A 15,820-nucleotide genomic window follows, 5' to 3' on the forward strand; every position below is an offset into this window, starting at 1 on the left:
TGGAGAGGGAGGAGGTCTGCTTTAGTTTCTAATTAATTTCTAACTCTAAGTCAATGTGTTCTAGAATTGCCATCAGGCAATTTGGTTAAATGTATATGTTTCTTTATTGTTTATTATTATCATTCCATTTCAGCTGTGGGAGTGTGGCGTCAGCTTTTGGTTTGATCTACAGTCCTATCATCACTTATTTTACCAAGAGACTCTTCAACCTTTTAAACTATGCAGGCAATCCCAAGTAAGTGGTAAATCTCGAGAACGAGATGTTTTGTGCCGAGAATGACTAGATTGCATAACATTCTCCAGCTTTTGTGACTCTTGTGAATTCCACTTAGGGAATATTGTCTTCGTTAGTGAGATGAACCCCAGCCTGAACCAAAAACACATGATGTATGCCCCTATCAAATCTCCTGTATGTCAACACAAAACAATTTTCAGTTGGGCCTGTGACTTTATCTTATATTATCTGTGTTATTGGACCATAAAAAAAGAAAAAGAAAAATGTAATTCTATCAGATACTGAGCCAGCATTCTTAAGGAAACAACTGAAACTATTGCATCTGTTATTATATTATGGTACTATTGCATGTCCGCCCAATTAGAATGTATGGTAAGTTGACAAAGCAGGATTTAGGATTAGCAAAAGTAACCATAATGTGCCACAAGTAGATGCTTTAGGGAAAAAAAAATGTGTTTTGCAGAAATGTTATGTACATGTACACATGTAAAAGGACTTGTATTCTCCTCAGTGTTGTTATTCACTCATCCCTATCATGCTGCTCTTCCAAGCAAAAGACATGATTGCTTGCCGGTGCAGGTTTGCAGTTTATTTGTTACATCTTTGCCTCCAGCCTGCTCACTGTGAAAGGAACCATCACTGAGATACTTCTAATTTAGATCTGCATTCCCGATGTGGACTGTGGCCAAGGATGGCACTCCTGCTAGGGGAGCACACACTCACCCACACAGCAGGTTACTGACTGTCTGTAATACATTCCTGTGTGTAGTAAAATATTCCACACTGGCCCTATTATTGCTGCTCCTCTAGAGGTGCGTATTTCAGTGTGCTTTGTGTGGTTATGGTCTTTGATCTTGTTGATGTAATGCCAAGACTACCCATATGACTGGGATAAGGAGGGGTGGGGAGGTGGGTGGCACAGGGCAGTTGGTCTAGGGTAGCAGGAAGTATAACTCCTGCCCTGCTAATCCTTTCTCCTTTCTATTGTGCAGGCAGCTGACATGGGAATCTGTAAAACTTGTTCAGGAAGTAGTCAAGGTATTTTTATGGTTATTAAATGCAAATGAAAAAACAAAAAGAGGGTGCCCCGGCCTAGTGCATTATTGTTTAAAATATTTATTGAAAGAATAAAAAAGTAGGTATCATACTTTGGCTCTGAGGAAGAGGCTGAGTCCTCGAAACGCGTCAGGCAGTTGGTCATCCAGGGTTCCAGCGTTGTGGACTCCTATATGGATTGAACACTTTTGTTCATTGTGATGTGCCTATGTTTTATATGTCCATTGTGAGTATGATACCTACTTTTTTATTCTTTCAATAAATATTTTAAATGATAATGCACTAGGCTGGTGCGCCCTCTTTTTGTTTTTTTCATTTGCATTTAGTGACTTTGGACTACCCCAGTCCATTGAGGGCAGCAAGCAGTGCATATTCCAGAATATTTATATTGTCATCCTAGCCTCTGCTGTGTCCATCCCCAGCGCAGGAGTAAAGTACTTGCTTTGTTTCATTTTTCTGATTATGCAGTCTTGCATATATGCCAGCATCACAAGATTGCCTGAGCAGAATTGTATATATTTTGGCAGGTAAAATAGTTCACATATTTTGTTTTAACTTAATTTAACTGTTGACCGGAAGTTTCACTTTATTGCCATACAATACTCTATGTAAAACTATTGTAGAGCAAGTGGGAATCCAAAGGGGTAAGATCAGGTATGAATGTTGAAGCAGTTCAAATCCATATTCATGGCAACTGCTTAGGCATGGCTTGGAACATTATTATGGTGAAACAACATCCCTTTGGTCAACTCTCCTCAGTGCATATCTCTACAATTTTGTTGCGGTTCCCTTTTCAAGCTAGCGTAGTATTCACCAGTGATGATCTGGCTCACACAAGGTAAAACATTGTTACCACCTACTTTGCATTCTAGAAACTGCACCTTCTTCAAAGTGGGCAATCTATATACTTCTGTGGTTTTGTTATTTTAGCTCTATGATGAAGTAGTCTGCCCATGTTTCAACCTGATACAAACAGCTGCAAAATATTTCTGCATTGCCTTCAAACTCTACAAGATTGTCCAGTGGTATGGGTCTATCTGATCAGCTTTAGCTCAGATGTCTAGATGCTTTGGGACCCAACAGGCAAAAATCCTTGTCATTGCCAGATGTTTTTCTCAGAATGTGATTGTTGTATTTTACGTGTCCAATTTTCAGTACTTTCCTGTTAAATGTTTACAGGGCTGTTTCATGTACATATGGGTGCCATCGATTGGTCTGCCTGAAGGAGAATAATCTTCAACAGTCTTGAATTCTCCTCCCCTAGAATTGCCACCAAGTTTTCATGAATGTCCTTTGGATTATTATTTTCTTTGTTTGGCTTTCCCAATCATCTTCTAAGCATGTAAAGACATCATTTTACATCATAGAAAATTAGGAACCTATAATTACTCCTTTATGGACAGGCTGAGAACTATAAAGGAAACATTTCTTGAGAGATATACAAAAGCTATGTTCTGCAAATTCTGGTTGCTTGACTGTCATATTGACCCTTTGGCTTCAATATGAGTCACTAACCTAGAGGTATGCATAGAAAGACTTTTGGCTTTTCTTGTACTAATACAGAATCCTAGATTCTATCCAGATCCAGTGACTCAAAAAGTACTGAAGATAGTAGGTCAGAATAGCTGCAACACAGCTAGGATTTTAAAAAGGGGGTCAGTAATGGCAGGTCAATTTTTCTCTCAGGAAACGTTTCCTTTCAAGGACAAAACTTATGCGTTACAAATAGGAAACGCGTAGCATATTAACAGTGTTTGTAAACAATGTTCAGGAGCTCAGTAGAGAAGTATAATGTAACATTATAGTTACTTTCAATTTCTTTTGTTTCATTCATATTCAGATGGGATATGATACCTTATGATCTCAGATAGAGCAATGTTACTAATGAAAAGAAGTTGCCAAAAACTTGACAAAGTTATAGCCTAGGCCTGTAGCATAAACGGGGCCTATAGCGAAAAATTTACGAGGTGGTATCAGAAAGTTTCCAGACTAGTTTTGTAACACGTCAATAGATGGCAACACAAGGTTGCACGCACAGTCACAGGGAGCACCGACCTTCATAAGTCAGTGTGCCAAAAGACATCGTCCTGTGAACATCGGGAGCTGTGCAACTAGTGCTATTCTGACCATGTGCATTACCACGTTTGCTGCTATATTTCATCATGGAAAGCAAGTTAAAACAAAGAGCAAATATGAAATTCTGCGTGAAACTGGGCAAATCTGCCACAGAGATGTTTGACATGATTTGGCAAGTTTATGGTGATGATGCAATGGGTCATTCAAGGTATTTTGAGTGGCACATGCACTTCAAGAGCGGAATAAAATTGCTGGAAGACAACGAGAGATCAGGAAGACCTTCAATGAGCTCAACCCCTAAAATGTCAAAAATATCGAGCAACTTGTGCATGGTGATCGCCAGAGAACAATCCACAACCTTGCTGTCATTGTCTGTGTGTCATACGGAACAGTCCAGGCAATCCTCACGTGTGATTTGAACATGTGCCGTGTTGCTGCCAAGTTCGTCCCCAGGCTGCTGACCCAGAAGCAGAAGGAACGCCACGTCGAAGCCTACCAAGAAATCCCTCAGTATGCCTTGGATGACCCGTCCTACATGCTGAGGAACATTACCGGTGACAAAACTTGGGTGTAAAGATTTCACATTTGCTCTTTGTTCTAACTTGTTGTCCATGATGAAATAGCAGATGTGGTAAGGCACATGGTCAGGATAGCACCAGTTGCACAGCTCCCGTTGTACACAGGACTATGTCTTTTGGTACATTGGCTTATGAAGGTCGGTGCTGCCTGTGACTGTGCATGCAGCCTTGTGCGGCCATCTGTTGGCATGTTACAAAACTAGTCTCAAAACATTTTGATATCACCTCGTTGGATAACATTGAGCTGCTTCTACAGGCAAAACTGCCTAGTGTTCTGTTAAAGGAGTATAGAGATATCTGGAGTGATCCCCTTATCCACCCCTGTGCACAGCCCACCTGAACAGATAAACAGCTACACTTGCATCAAAACACACAAAAGAGACCTGGAATGCAGTGAGCTGGACATGGCTGCAGAAAAGGTAATAAAAACAGTAGCTGAGACAGGCAGGCAGTTGGACCCAGGAAGGACAGAAGAAATAGTAGCAATAGCAGTATGTGGACACAGCGAGCAGTGCAGAGGTAGGTATCAGACAACCCAATCGCAGAGATATTCTCTCCACCGTCTACCTTCAATAGGTCTGTCTACCAGGGGTAGGCAACCTGCGGCTCTCTAGCTGTTGTGGAACTACATTTCCCATGAGACATTGCAAAATTGACAGTTAGAGCTATGACTTGCAGAGGCATGATGGAACTTGTAGTCCTGCAACAGCTGGAGAGCCACAGGTTGCTTACCCCTAAACCCCTCCAACTCCCACCACTGGAAGTGTTAGACTAATGCCTAGTACACACTATGAGAAAATCAGACAAGAAATACCGCTTTCAGAGCTATCGCCCGATAATCTGATCATTAGTACACAGCTTATTAGAGCCAATCATGAAAGTTCATGTGAAATCATCCGAAGGGACAAGCACAAAAAGTTTTCTTGAATGATATCAGAACAAATGATTTTCGTTTAATCAGTACAACATTCGTCCATAAAAAATTGAGTGACCAAGACTGCGCATTCTCGAAAATGAAAGAATACTTTACAATACAATACAATACAATACATCACTTCCAAAGTTGTATTCTGTCTTATGAGAATTTTCGTAACTTTAGTAACCTATTAGTTTTTGATATGAGACTAATATGCAAAAAAAAAAAAAAAAATGGACGTTCATTCGTCCGATATTCTCATCATGTGTACTATGCATAACATTGTGCAATGCAATACAGACTGATTTGCTCACAATGCAGCTTTTTCACTCCTAGTACATTTAATGACTTTTCAATGGCTCAATTAATCGCTTCCCTGCCGCCATATAGCAGAGATGCTGATACAGGGCAGCAGGGCTGCGCAAAATGATGTATATATACACGTGATTTCGCATTTTTCGGGTAGGAGGCACGTGCGCGCTGTACCCACACCACCATTGATGGCCTCAGCTATCGATCATCGGGTTTTGGCCCGTGATTCCCCACCGGCGATCGCCAATTATCACGGACGGGGGAGAGGTCTGTATGTAAACAATACAGATCTCTCCCCTGTCAGCTCTTACACACTGCTTCGTATTTCTCTGCATAGCAGAGCAATACAAAGCAATGTGCTCACACAGTAAAGCACACACACAGCACACAGTAAAACAGCACACAGTTAACCATTTGATTGCCCCAGATGTTAAGCCCTTCCTGCCCAGTGTCATTAGTACAGTGCATGTGCTTTTTATTAGCACTGATCACTGTATTAGTGTCACTGGGGATGTCAGTGACAGTCAGTTCCCCCCAGTGTCACAAAGCCCGCTGCAGTTCCACTATAAGTCGCTGATCGCCACCATTACTAATATTAAAAAGATAATTAAAAAATCCAGTATTGAAACCTCTATCTGTAAACACTATAACTTTCACCTAAGCCAATTAATTTACACGTATTGGGGTTTGTTTTTAGCAAAGACATGTAGCAGAATACATTTTGGCCTAAATTTATGATGAAATTAGATTTTGTTTAATTTTTTTACTGGACATGTTTGATAGCAAAAAGTCAAAAATATTGTTTTTTTTCTCAAAATTGTCGGGTTTGTTTTGTTTATAGCGCAAAAAATTAAATTCCCAGAGGCAATCAAATACCACCGAAAGAAAGCTCCATTTTTGGGGAAAAAAAGGACATAAATTTCATATGGGGGCAGTGTTGCATCACAATGCAATTGTCAGTTAAAGTAACACAGCGCTGTATTGCAAAAAATGGCCTGGTCAGGAAGGGGGGTAAATCCTCTGAAGGGCAAGTGCTAACTGGATTAAAAGGTGTTTGTCAGTATTTTATTCTGGGAATTTTATTTTTACATTTCTACTAGGAAGATGCAGTACTGTCCCCTTCCTCTATTGTCTCCAACACTGGGCAATATTCTACAGAATAAAAATATTTCAAATGGAATGTTATGGCATCACTGTACTATACATTTCATATCAAAACATTAAATGTGATATATCAATTTAAATTCTATATAAAGGGATTATATTCTAATATATTCTAATATGGAGTATGTATCACTAACATTATTGTCAACATTTACTGGGGAAGCCGATACTAAACAGATACTTTACCTTTAAAACCCAACTCTGATAAATTTGAAAATGTTCCCTTTTAGTAGGGCTGCACCCATATTGCAAGGGTTAAATGTTTATTAATTTCTAGGATGCGGTAAAAAAGCATTTTCACTTACCCAATGCACAGCTCTGTGGCAGGCAGCAATCCTCCATGCATCAGTGGTTGACTGTCCCTTGGTGCCATCACATCTAATGCAGGTCTATGGACCCTGCATAGGTCTTGATGATGCCAGGACCTTGGACTGCTGCGGCTTGTGGAAGAAGAAGCTACGGGGAACAGTCTAGCAGTGTGAAGGAGCAGAGGATTGGGTAAGTAAATATTTTTCCCCCTTGCAGTGCCAGTACAGACCCACTGCAAGAGAGAATTTTCAAGTTCCCTGGATTTTGGCATTAAACAATAAAACATACTACTAATATTATTTCACTAGAAGGAGTTTTAAAACAAACGCATATGTCACTTGGGAAGCAGAAGAGCACTAGAATATTATGTTCTGGAGGCACCATACAGCTGTCAGTATGCTGCTAGTTGACTTTATGATATGAATAGGATAGCTTGGCCTCATTAGTGCATTCAAGATTTTGGCCAATGCAGCCAACATAATTCCAAACAAAGACAGAAATCTGTATTGAGCAGGTTCTTGGCAAGCTCTTGATCTTTGTTTTTTTTTTTTTTTTTTTAAATTACATTAACTTTTTTGTGAGTATAGGTTGTGTTAGGAAATAAACAAAAAGGGCAAACTCAGTGAACCTCTTGGTCTTTTTCTGCTGTCACTTTTCTAACCTTTTGAGACTGTTTGAATGGGGCCTTATCCAAACCAAAAAGAAACATACAGCAGCCATGTTTTGCAGGTCCTGCACAGTCCTTGCTGTCCATGCTGTTATGGTGGAGGCCTTCCATAGGAAGTAGTTCAAATAACTGCAATGTGGTCAAACTGTAGGCACTGTTCAGGTCAACATCCCATGACACAAGTTTTTTTTACTGAGCCATTCAATTCATTACACTCTTACAAAGCTGTTGGTTAAAGAGTTCTCTATTTTTTTTTTTTTTACAAAATAATTAAAATACTGAACTTTTTTTACAACACAACACAAATTATTGTACTGTACATTTTTTCAGGTTGACATTACATAAGCAAGTCACTACTCCCCCCCCCCCCCCCCCAAAAAAAAAGTTCCTATCCTATAACTGGAAATCAATAGTCATATACTCGTATTCAGCTGTATTAAATTTTTACTGTTTTGAAAAAATACAAATCTGTGCATCAGGGGGTGGATTAGATATTCCTAATGCATCAAATGTGTCTAAACGCATGTAAATGAATAAAAAAAAGGAGTTTGGAAAGAAAAGTTTGTATGTAACACCTAAAAACATGTAAACTAATGTATGTGTAAACATATGCCCAGTTTGCAAATAAATGCAATATAAACACTATACTTCCCAGATCAATCTTGTTTTTAAATAAAACAAATGCAGGAAACCCGTGTGAATGAGGCCTTACTAATAAAAATAAAACACAGTTAATTCCCCACAACAGCCTCTGGGTGACAGCAGATCTCCACATTAAACATAACAGAACTATTAGACAGCATGATCTTCTACAGTGTGACCCATAAAAATAAGTACAAGAATCTCAAACAGACCCTGTGGCATCATACATGGATGAGAACGCTCGCTGACAAATCAGGCCATCGCCCTAGATATTTACTTTTCATCTTTAAGCCTTTTGCAAATACAAGATGTGTTTTCTCTGGAACACAAGCAAGCTTTAATCTGATCCCTCAGCAAAACGGCTGCAAGCTAAATGATCTTAGCACAGTATCCGTGTTCACCTCTGGCACAACATGGTGTCAGTGACTGGTTTCTGCGAGAAAAGCAATTACAATGGCTATTGGATAGTGCAGACCTCTCACTAGGCTCAGAACACAAGTCTGCTGAGCTTTGAGGTCTCTGGAAGTGTTTTGTGTTTTGCTGATTTTGTGACTTATGACATATTTCATGAGGTTTGTTGGCGGCTGTCATGTGGAAATTGTACATCAGATGCTGGAATGATCCCAGTAACTTAAATTGCGGTCAGATTTTACCATCACATTTGTATCACAAATCTTTTAAAACTCCTGTTCTTGAGGTAGATGTCCATGGGGTGCTCTTGCATTTGATGACCCTAATTTAATTGCACCATGGTAACTGTCATAACAGGTACCGAACTGTAACAGTAATCTATTTTCATGGGCCTCTGGGAATATTTAATATAGTACTCTTCAAAGGACAGAAACAGTGATGCCCATTGTACAGCCTTAGCACCCCAAGGCATAGTTGGACACTAAATCTGGAACTGAAATTCATTGATAAGCAACTCTGAGCTTTTTGGTTGCAGCAGAGCAAGCTACATAAATGTGAATCTGAGGTACCAAGCCATACTAATTGATTTATTTAAAGGGCCAGTGCACCCAAAACTGACATTTTAGTTTTTGTATGGGTTCAGTACCCACCATCAGATATATTGTTTTGTGTTAAAGTGGGTAGAAACACTTGAAATGAAAAATGTAAAATATCCTTCTATAGAGTGGACTTGCCTCCATCTATGGCACATAGTGTGACTCCTCCCTATGTGTCTGCTATCTGTATTAGTCACTTCAGACATTTTCCCGACACAAGACACTCCTTGGAGATGCCCCCCCCCCCCCCCAGCACACAGAAGGTGATTGACAAGCTCAGCTATGCATGTTCTCCTATGAGACTGTGTAGAGGGGGGTGTCCTTTCCCTTCACTCAGATCTCATATTACACCCAGCTCTGTATTGTGCAGCGTGTGATTTCAGATGCCTGTCCCCTGGCTCCTGGAAGCTGAGAAATACCATTTGATTGTACTTTGAACTGCCCTTGAGAATAGAATGCTGCAGGTAAACAGGTATAACATGCGTGGGAGGATTTGCTTCATCACAGTGTATCACCTGAGGCCAGCCACTTCTGTGGGATTATCTAAGGGTGTATTATCCCTTTCAGTGAATGCTTGGATTTGCAGTAGAGGAGAGAGGAAGGTTGTGGGGAGAGGTACATTTGGGTAAATTTTAACTTTGTTTCAATATTTTTTCAACCACCAAATAAATAAAAACTACCACCGCATTGGATACCTTTACACTGTCCACAGAACCTTGTTGATGGTAGTTTGCATTCATCTCTTTGTATAGTTTTGTGATCAAAAGCTGGTTGACAGCAGTAAAAATTTCCTGCAAATTGTGTGTGGCCCTATTTACTATTAGAAACAGAAAATGTCTCTTTGTAGGATACAGTGTGTGTATCTTTAGTTGGATCATCATTTCCTAATGTCCAAGCTGCATCTAATCTATCACGCGTGACTTCCACTGGCATCAACCCATTTTATAGAATGAATGTGCAGCTTGTGGGGTTCAGTAAATCCTGGAACACCATTGGAAAATTTTGCTTCAAAGAAAGTTGTAGGACTCAAGTACTCAAACTCTTTGAAAAATGGCATCTTGATGGTATTTGTTGTTCCACAATGGCAGGAAAGAGCATTTTTTTTCTATATCTGGACTGGATTGTGGAACAAAATAATCAAGTGTGATGTGTTAGGATGTTGTCCGTGCTCATATATAACTTTGTCCACAATTCATATACTATATATTATCCTAAAGTGATTTATTCAACCTGACCTGGTTTTTTTCTTCTTTCCAGTATATTTTTGGCACTTACCTGGCTCCTTCTGCTTCTATGGACATTGGCGTTGAACAGAACATAAGGAAAGAGATTTACCAGAAACTAGATCCTCCTTTTGAGGATTTATTTGATTCAGCTGAAGAATACATCCTCACGCTCCTTCTCTCTGCCTGGACACAAATGACAGAATCAGACAGACAAGCCTATGGCAAGGTGAGCTATCTGGCACTCTCTTTAGTGATATATCTTAAAGGCTAATATCTTTGCATTCCCTATACACCAAATAGAATCATTGCCTCGTTGCCACAAAAATTGAATTGAAAAAAAGAGCAATCTAGCATATACTGTATGTGCAATACTAATGATTTGCTTTTAGACAACTATTCATGCAGACTTTCTTTTTCTTCTTTATGGTGGACCAATAAGGTAGTAAATAAGGGTAGACCAAGAATTAAAGTTCAACTCCAGCTTAAGTATCTGTAAAAATTAAAAAGCTGCAATACTTACCCCTTTTCCAGTGCTGTCCTGCTCCACAATCCAGCGCTGGTCCTCTTCCGGCTTCAACCACGCCCAGTGTCATTTAACCCACTTTCTGTGAGTCCAGAACATCAAAGACTGGTGCCCTTGGGGATATATGAAAAAGCCACCCTGAGCTCAAGGGAGAATGCCATAGAGATTGTAAGCTCCAAGGAGCAGGGCCCTCCTATCCCTCTTGTATTGAACTGTATTGTTGCTGTATTGTCTCCCGTTATACTGTAAAGTGCTGAGCAAACTGTTGGCGCTATATAAATCCTGTATAATAATAATATAATAATAATAGAGAGCAGATCCATTACCAGGCTTCTTTCTCTGCAGCATTCAGGACATGCTCACTGCCAGATGAGGAAATGGACCCATGGGGGTTGATTTACTAAAACTGGACAGTGCCAGATCTGGTGCAGATGTGCATTGTAGCCAATCAGCTTCTAACATCAGCTTGTTCAATTAAGCTTTGACAATAAAACCTGGAAGCTGATTGGTTTCAATGCACAGCTGCACCAGATTTTCCACTCTCCAGTTTTCAGTTTTAGTGAATCAGCCTCAATGTGTCACACAACTGGGCTGAAGACCCAGGGTAAACTTTATGTATACAAAAAGATCTTAAAAATAAAAGGGATGTATTTTAGGAAATAGAATATAAATTGTATAGTTGCCCAAAAATATATATAATAATTCAAGAAACTTTCAATCTAACCATCTTTGCTTCTCAGAGAGCATGGCCAGAAACTGACTGTAATTTTCAATACTGCTGTTAAAGCAATACAGCTAGACTAATGAATGCCCCATCCATTGACTGGATAATGAAGGAACAGTAACACATTGATGAGTTCAATGCTATGCCCTCTCCTCCAATCAGACAGATATCTCTAGGTTCTGTTATTATGGTAAAGTCGAATTGGCTTGCAGTGCTGCCCCTTCCTCTCCTACACTGAATCCTACTGTAATATAAGCCTGGGCTGCATAAACATTAAATCATTGAATGAACACATAACTGAATGGGGACATCTTCTATCTGCCTACAGTTCTATTTAAAGGCTAATTCAACCAGTCACTGAATGCTCAAAGTGCTTTGTTATTGTTTTTGTGATTTTAGCATTTGAAAGCAAATGCAGTATATAAATGGTAAATATTTTTCTTTATATATACTGTATGTGTCCAAGTTTGCATCCAAAATTCATCACACGGACAGCTAAATAGGTCCAGTGAAATTGCTTTTTGTAAATACCACTTGTCAGAGCACCTAGCACTTCTCTGTATCCTATTTGATCTTATCTTTGTTCATCTAAAAATTATGTCTCTTCCATTTTGCTACCATACGTAAAATCAAGCTATGGCACTACCTGATCCCTGTGTATGATACCATGGGAAAATCCCATCTGACAAAACTAAATCAAGCAGAGGGGAGGAGCAGACAGCCCATCAAACCATTGACAGAGTATCATCTTATCCCATCGATGTCTAAAGTCCTACTGGAATCTTTGCTTTCATTACACCTCTGCCACAATACACTGGGTACATGACCTTCTTTTGAGAGGAGAATTCGTGGGTTAGCATATTACATGGAATAGATATTAAATGTGTATGTCAGAGCAAAATAAAACAAATCTGTGTACCTCTTCAATATATGTATAGTTTTATCTATTTAGAAAAGGTTCTTGTCTTTAAACTTGTTAGCTGTATGAGTGTACCTTTTTTAGGTTAAGAACATTTTCAGCAAGTACAGAAAAATACCCGTTGATCTCCCAGAAACCCAATGAGCTCCTAATTTTCTGTTTGGGCTAATAAAGTGCCTTTGCTACACTGAAATCCTAACAAAGGTTGTCAGTCCTGCCTGCTGGACTACAGGTCTCCACCCAACCACCACCCCTACGTTGTCCTACCTACAAATGCAAACATTATTTCTTTCCCAACTAAACAATGCTGCTACCTTGTCTTCCAAGAGTGTAACCACACTATTAGGAATGCACCGAAACTTGGCCGGCCGAAATGTTTCAGCCGAAAATACCCGTTTGGCCTTTGGCCGATATGAAAATAGGCACCGATTCATTGCCGAAAAAAGCCCCCTTTTTTTTGATCTGGTGAACGCATATGCAGGAAACACCCACATATGTAAACTGCACATGTGAGGTATTGCTGTGAATGTCAGAGCGAGAACAATAATGCTAGCACTAGACCTCCTCTGTAACTCTAAACTGGTAACCTGTAGAAAGTTTTAAAGTGTCACCCATGGAGATTTTTAAGTACCATGGCTTGGCACCATTCCACGAGTGTGCACAATTTTAAAGCGTGACATGTTAGCTATCTATTTACTCAGCATAACATCATCTTTCATATTTTACAACAAATTAGGGTATATATTGTGTTTTTTTTTTATTTGGTTTTTTTTTATTCATTAAAAAAAATTTTTTTAAATTGTATTTGAAAAATATATAAATTTTTTAAAACTGTCCATTTCGGTTTCGATTTTCGGCCAAGTGCTTCCTGAATTTTTGGTTTCGGCACAAGAATTTTCATTTCGGTGCACCACTACACACTGTGTAGGGAAAGGTCCCATAGGAGATGTAGTTACATAGTTACTTCCAGTTACATCCAGTTCAACCATTTAAAAAAAAAAAAAAAAAGTTATAATCCTATACCCACAGTTGATCCAGAGGAAGGCAAAAAACCCCCCAGCAAAGCATGATCCAATTTGCTCCTGCAGGGAAAAAAATCCTTCCTGATCCCCCAAGAGGCAATCTGATATTCCCTGGATCAACTTTACCTATAAATGTTAGTATCCAGTTATATTCTGTGTATCTAGGAAAGAATCCAGGCCTTTTTTAAAGCAATCCACTGAGCTGGCCAGAACCAACTCTTGAGGGAGTCTATTCCACATTTTCACAGCTCTCACTGTGAAGAAACCTTTCCGTGTTTTGGAGATTACATTTATTTTCCTCCAGACGTAAAGCATGCCCCCTTGCCTTCTGTGTTGACCTCACGGTGAATAGCTCTACACCAAGTTCACTATATGAACCACTGATGTATTTATACATGTTGATCATATCCCCCTTAATCTCCTCTTCTCAAGAGAATAAATTCAGTTCCTCTAATCTTTCCTCATTGCTGAGCTCCTCCATGCCTCGTATCAGTTTAGTTGCCCTTCTCTGTACTTTCTCAAGTTCCCCAATGTTCTTTTTTGTGAATTGGTGCCTAAAACTGAACTGCATATTCCAGATGAGGTCTTACTAATGATTTGTACAGGGGTAATATGATATCTCTCTCTGGAGTCTATACCTCTTTTAATACAAGAGATGATTTTGCTCGCTTTATAAACCGCAGCTTGGCATTGCTTGTGATCTACCAGAACTCCCAGATCCTTCTCCACCATTGATTCCCCCAGTTGTACTCCCCCTAATATGTATGATGTATGCATATTCTTAGCCCCCAAGTGCATAATCTTACATTTATCAACATTAAACCTCATTTGCCACATAGTTGCCCAATTAAACAGTGCATTGAGGTCGGCTTGTAAGTTGAAGACATCCTGTAAGGACGTTATTCCACTGCACAGCTTGGTGTCATCTGCAAAGACGGAAATTATATTTTTAATCCCAGACCCTGTATTGTTTATAAATATATTAAAAAGTAAGGGTCCCAAAACTGAACCTGGGGGTACACCACTGACAACCCTAGACCATTCACAGTATGAATCATTAACCACAATCTCTTTGAATACGATCTTTTAGCCAGTTTTCTATACATTTACATACGGATTTTTCCAAACCCGTATAATTTACCTTACACATTAGCAGTGTGTGGGGAATTGTGTCAAACGCTTTTGCAAAATCCAAGTATACCACGTCCACCGCCACCCCTCTGTCCAAGGTTTTGTTCACCTCCTTCTAAAAAGAAATCAGATTTGTTTGACAACTTCTGTCTTTCATGAATCCATGCTGTCTGTTGCTTAAAATATTTTTTTCCAGCAAGAACTCATCTATGTGGTCTTTTATTAAACTCTCCAGTATCTTCCCAACTATAGAAGTTAAACTAACAGGTCTATAATTACTTGGTAAATATTTTGACCCCTTTTTAAATATTGGCATCACATTGGCCTTACGCCAATCCAGTGGTTCTATTCCAGTCATTAAAGAGTCCCTAAAAATTGATGCAGGGTTCTTATATGAACTAACCTCCCAGAAGCTACACCTGCACAAATTTTACAGGCCAGGTGCTGATATCACAGGAAGTAATAAAAGCTGTTCCTCATTACAGGAACTAGGTGAAAGAAAAAAATAATGCTAAGAAATTATCTAGTGGGGGTGAAGGAGATGTGGGGTAAATTTGGATAATGCTTGGGCATCATGTTGTAAAGCGCTGCCTAAACTGTTGGCGCTTTATAAATCCTGTATAATAATAATAATACACTTTAACCAATAACTCTGGTCTAATACACTGAAATAAATATGTACGAAGAAGAAAAAAAGAAGCTAGATTAGAGAGCATACACAGTGTAGCATTTCCGTTATAGACAATCTAAAAACATTTAATTAGTAGATACTTCTATAGGGAAATCACCAGCACCTAAGGAATATGCAATCACTGTAGAGACGTGTAGGGAAAACTACTTAATTTCCCCTGATCCTGTTGAGAGTATAAGGCTACTCTCTTTGGAAGATTGTCCAAGAGTGTATTATAAAAAGACTTTTGGCTAAATATTTTTGCATTGTGAATACTCCCAAGTAGGCAAGACTGAGTACGGGTCCAATTGACAAAGGAGAGGAGTGGAATGGTTTTTTAAAAATTATGTAAACATGCACATGTTGTATAGCAACTTTGCTGCTTCTTTAGGTAGGATTTACATAGAACAACTACACTGCTCAAAAAAAATTAAAGGAACACTTTACAACACATCAGATCTCAATGGGGAAAAATATCATGCTGGATATCTATACTGATATGGTGTGGGTAATGTGTTAGGAATGTAAGGATGCCCCATTGTTTGATGGAAATGAAAATCATCAACCTAGAGAGGACTGAATTCAAAGACACCCCAAAAATCAAAGCAAAAAAATTATGCAGCAGTCTGGTCCATTTTGCTGA

General features: G+C 39.2%; 1 protein-coding gene across 1 annotated transcript in view; it reads left to right on the forward strand.

The window, feature by feature from the left end:
* The window catches only part of RGS22 (regulator of G protein signaling 22), a 165,325-nt gene that overhangs the window by 92,006 nt on the left and 57,499 nt on the right, over positions 1-15,820 (forward strand). The window contains exons 14-15 of the mRNA XM_089666422.1: positions 134-235; positions 10,220-10,414. Of these exons, the coding sequence (XP_089522548.1) occupies positions 134-235; positions 10,220-10,414 (297 nt within the window). The remainder of the gene's footprint in view (positions 1-133; positions 236-10,219; positions 10,415-15,820) is intronic.

The sequence above is a fragment of the Staurois parvus genome, unplaced genomic scaffold (genome assembly GCF_062004578.1).
Source record: "Staurois parvus isolate SC_StPar_1 unplaced genomic scaffold, SC_StPar_1.0 ptg000052l, whole genome shotgun sequence".
Taxonomy (NCBI): domain Eukaryota; kingdom Metazoa; phylum Chordata; class Amphibia; order Anura; family Ranidae; genus Staurois; species Staurois parvus.